This window comes from Alosa sapidissima, chromosome 6, assembly GCF_018492685.1.
Source record: "Alosa sapidissima isolate fAloSap1 chromosome 6, fAloSap1.pri, whole genome shotgun sequence".
Taxonomy (NCBI): Eukaryota; Metazoa; Chordata; class Actinopteri; order Clupeiformes; family Clupeidae; genus Alosa; species Alosa sapidissima.
Window position 1 is genome coordinate 17,859,840 of NC_055962.1, and position 2,500 is coordinate 17,862,339.

Consider the following 2,500-nt stretch of genomic DNA (forward strand, 5'->3'; position numbering starts at 1 on the left):
CTCTCCTCCTCTCCACCTACCCCCCTCTATCCATCACTCCTCCAGTCGAGCGTTGATGTTTAGCTTTCTCTGGGAAACAAATGCAGAAATGTAACCGTGTAACGTGTGTGAAGAATTATAGTGCCACTTAACTAAAGCAATGGTCCTCTCTCTTTTTTTTTTTCTTCCCCCTCTTCTCTGTCCCTCCTCTCCACCCCTCTTCTTCTCCCTCTCCCTCTCCCTCTCTCTCTCCCTCTCTCTCCCTCTCTCTCACTCTGTGTTCAGCAGGTAGAGTTGCATTGTTGTCTCTGAGCGGCACCATGTCTCGCCACGTGCATCGGTTCGAGCGGGACTACCGCGGCGGCTGGGAACGTCGGGAGCGGCCACACCTCCACCTGCACAACGGTACCTGCAGTCCGGCCACTGTTGCCGCCGCCGCCGCCCCACCCGTCGCCAATGGCAACAACCGCCCAGGGCTTCTTCCGCTGCCCGTCATCCCCTCCCTGCTGCCCACGCCCGTCACCATTGCCGTGACGACGGCCGGCGCTGACCTGACGGGAAAACGCGCCGGGCCACCCGTGTCCACCGCCCCAGCCACCATGAAGGTCAGTCACTGGGGTGTGTGTGTGTGTGTGTGTGTGTTTAATTATGTGTTCATATCAGACGTGTGTTTGTGTCACTACTTTCAAAGGCTTGAAAATCAGTGAAATTCAGCTCAGGTCCCGTAGAGCAGCTGCGTTTTCATGAGTCACTGTGTGTTTGTCACTGTGTGTCGTCTGTGTGTTTCACTGGAGAGGGGCTAGTCTAGACTTCTGTCCACACTGTGGTGCTGGGAGAGCGCACTCGCATACACTTACACACACACACTCTCAAACACTCTTTGCCATCAGGTGATCTTGATCTTGATCTGAGGTGGCATAGTCGAGGTGTGTGTGTGTGTGTGTGTGTGTGTGTGTGTGTGTGTGTGTGTGTGTGTGAGAGAGAGAGAGAGAGAGAGAGAGTGTGTGTGTGTGTGTGTGTAATAGCCGATAGTGTGATGTTGTGTCATGTTATGTTATGTTGAGTACCAAATGAACATGAGTGTGTTCTTCAGAGTCCTTGATGGTGACCTAGATAGGTTCTGAACTTTTGTCTTTCACTTAAGCTCCTCAGTCTTTAACACAACCCCCCCTTTCTCTTTCTCTCTCTCTCTCTCTCTCTCTCTCTCTCCATTCTTCCAAACAATCAAATCTGCACAACCGATTGCCTGTCTCTCACTCTCTAGCCCACTCTCTATTTATTACTCTCTTAAATCTGATTGGCTCTCTCAACCCATAACTCTCACAGTTTCTCCCCCCCCCCTCTCTAGTCATCTCCCTTTCAACTCCCTCTGCCAAACTGCACACTTCTTGCTGTGTTCTGTCAAAACTCTGTCCTCTGCCAAACTTCTCTCCTCTCTGTCTCATTCTCTCTCTCTGTCTCTGTCTCTCTCTCTCTCTCTCTCTCTCTCTCTCTCTCTCTCTCTCTCTCTCCTGTCATTATGCAGATGAGGGGACTGTTTTGTGGACTGACTCTCGTCCAACTTCCTGGTTATTAAATCCTCATTTTGGGTTTGAGATTAGAGATTAAACTTGGATAGGGCACAGCAGAGTTTTTCTAGATGGAGGCTCCCTGTTGGACTCTGTCTGGCTCAGCTTTGGCCCAGATCTGTCAAGTAACCACGGCAATGCTCCAGTAGCACAAACAGGAAGTGAAATCTTTCTGATGATTGTTAGGCCACGTTGCAGTGATGGCGACCGCACACAGAGGCCGACTTGAATGCAGTGAACTCCACGACCCGTATTAGTTGACTTCGCCTTCAATGTTTTGCACTTCTGAAGCCATTACTTCACTGCCACCTTGTTGATGATGATTCATGATGTCTTTTCAGAGAACACAGTGGAAACAGACACAGGAATGTGCCACAGTTGGTGCTCGGTGTGCGATAGGCTGCCCTGATACTTTCGCGCTTGCACTCTTTACCAGCGGCCTTTGTGTTTCTGATGCCCCTGTACTCTCTGAGATGATGCAGCCTTGAAGCCTGAATGTGGACATTGATGTTTGTAATTTTCAGTTCAAAGTATAAACCTCAACAACCGATTCAGCTTTGTTTTCACAAGGCGTTTTCACATTTTTGAACCTCATGGAACTTGCCCACATTGTAAAAGGCCTCTGTGCCACGTTCAAAACGGATGTGCCTATTGGTGCACTTTTGAGGGTGCCATCCAAGGATCCTAATGAAACTAAGGATGCTAGAGATGCTAGTAATGAACCCCATCCCTAGAGCAGATAGATAGATAGATAGATAGATAGATAGATAGAGTAGATAGATAGATAGATAGATAGATAGATAGATAGATAGAGTAGATAGATAGATAGATAGATAGAGTAGATAGATAGATAGATAGAGTAGATAGATAGATAGATAGAGTAGATAGATAGATAGATAGAGTAGATAGATAGATAGAGTAGATAGATAGATAGATAGAGTAGATAGATAGAT

At 47.9% G+C, this 2,500-nt stretch overlaps 1 protein-coding gene across 6 annotated transcripts in view; it reads left to right on the plus strand.

The window, feature by feature from the left end:
- The window catches only part of LOC121712352 (kelch-like protein 29), a 256,914-nt gene that overhangs the window by 93,174 nt on the left and 161,240 nt on the right, over window positions 1–2,500 (plus strand). For 4 of the 6 annotated variants that reach the window (XM_042096580.1, XM_042096578.1, XM_042096583.1 and 1 more), the window contains exon 3: window positions 268–584. In XM_042096580.1, coding sequence (XP_041952514.1) covers window positions 300–584 — 285 coding nt within the window. In that variant the 5' untranslated portion in view covers window positions 268–299. Of the gene's footprint in view, window positions 1–264; window positions 585–2,500 lie in introns of those variants that run through there. The other 2 variants (XM_042096579.1, XM_042096584.1) reach the window with 2 other exon arrangements.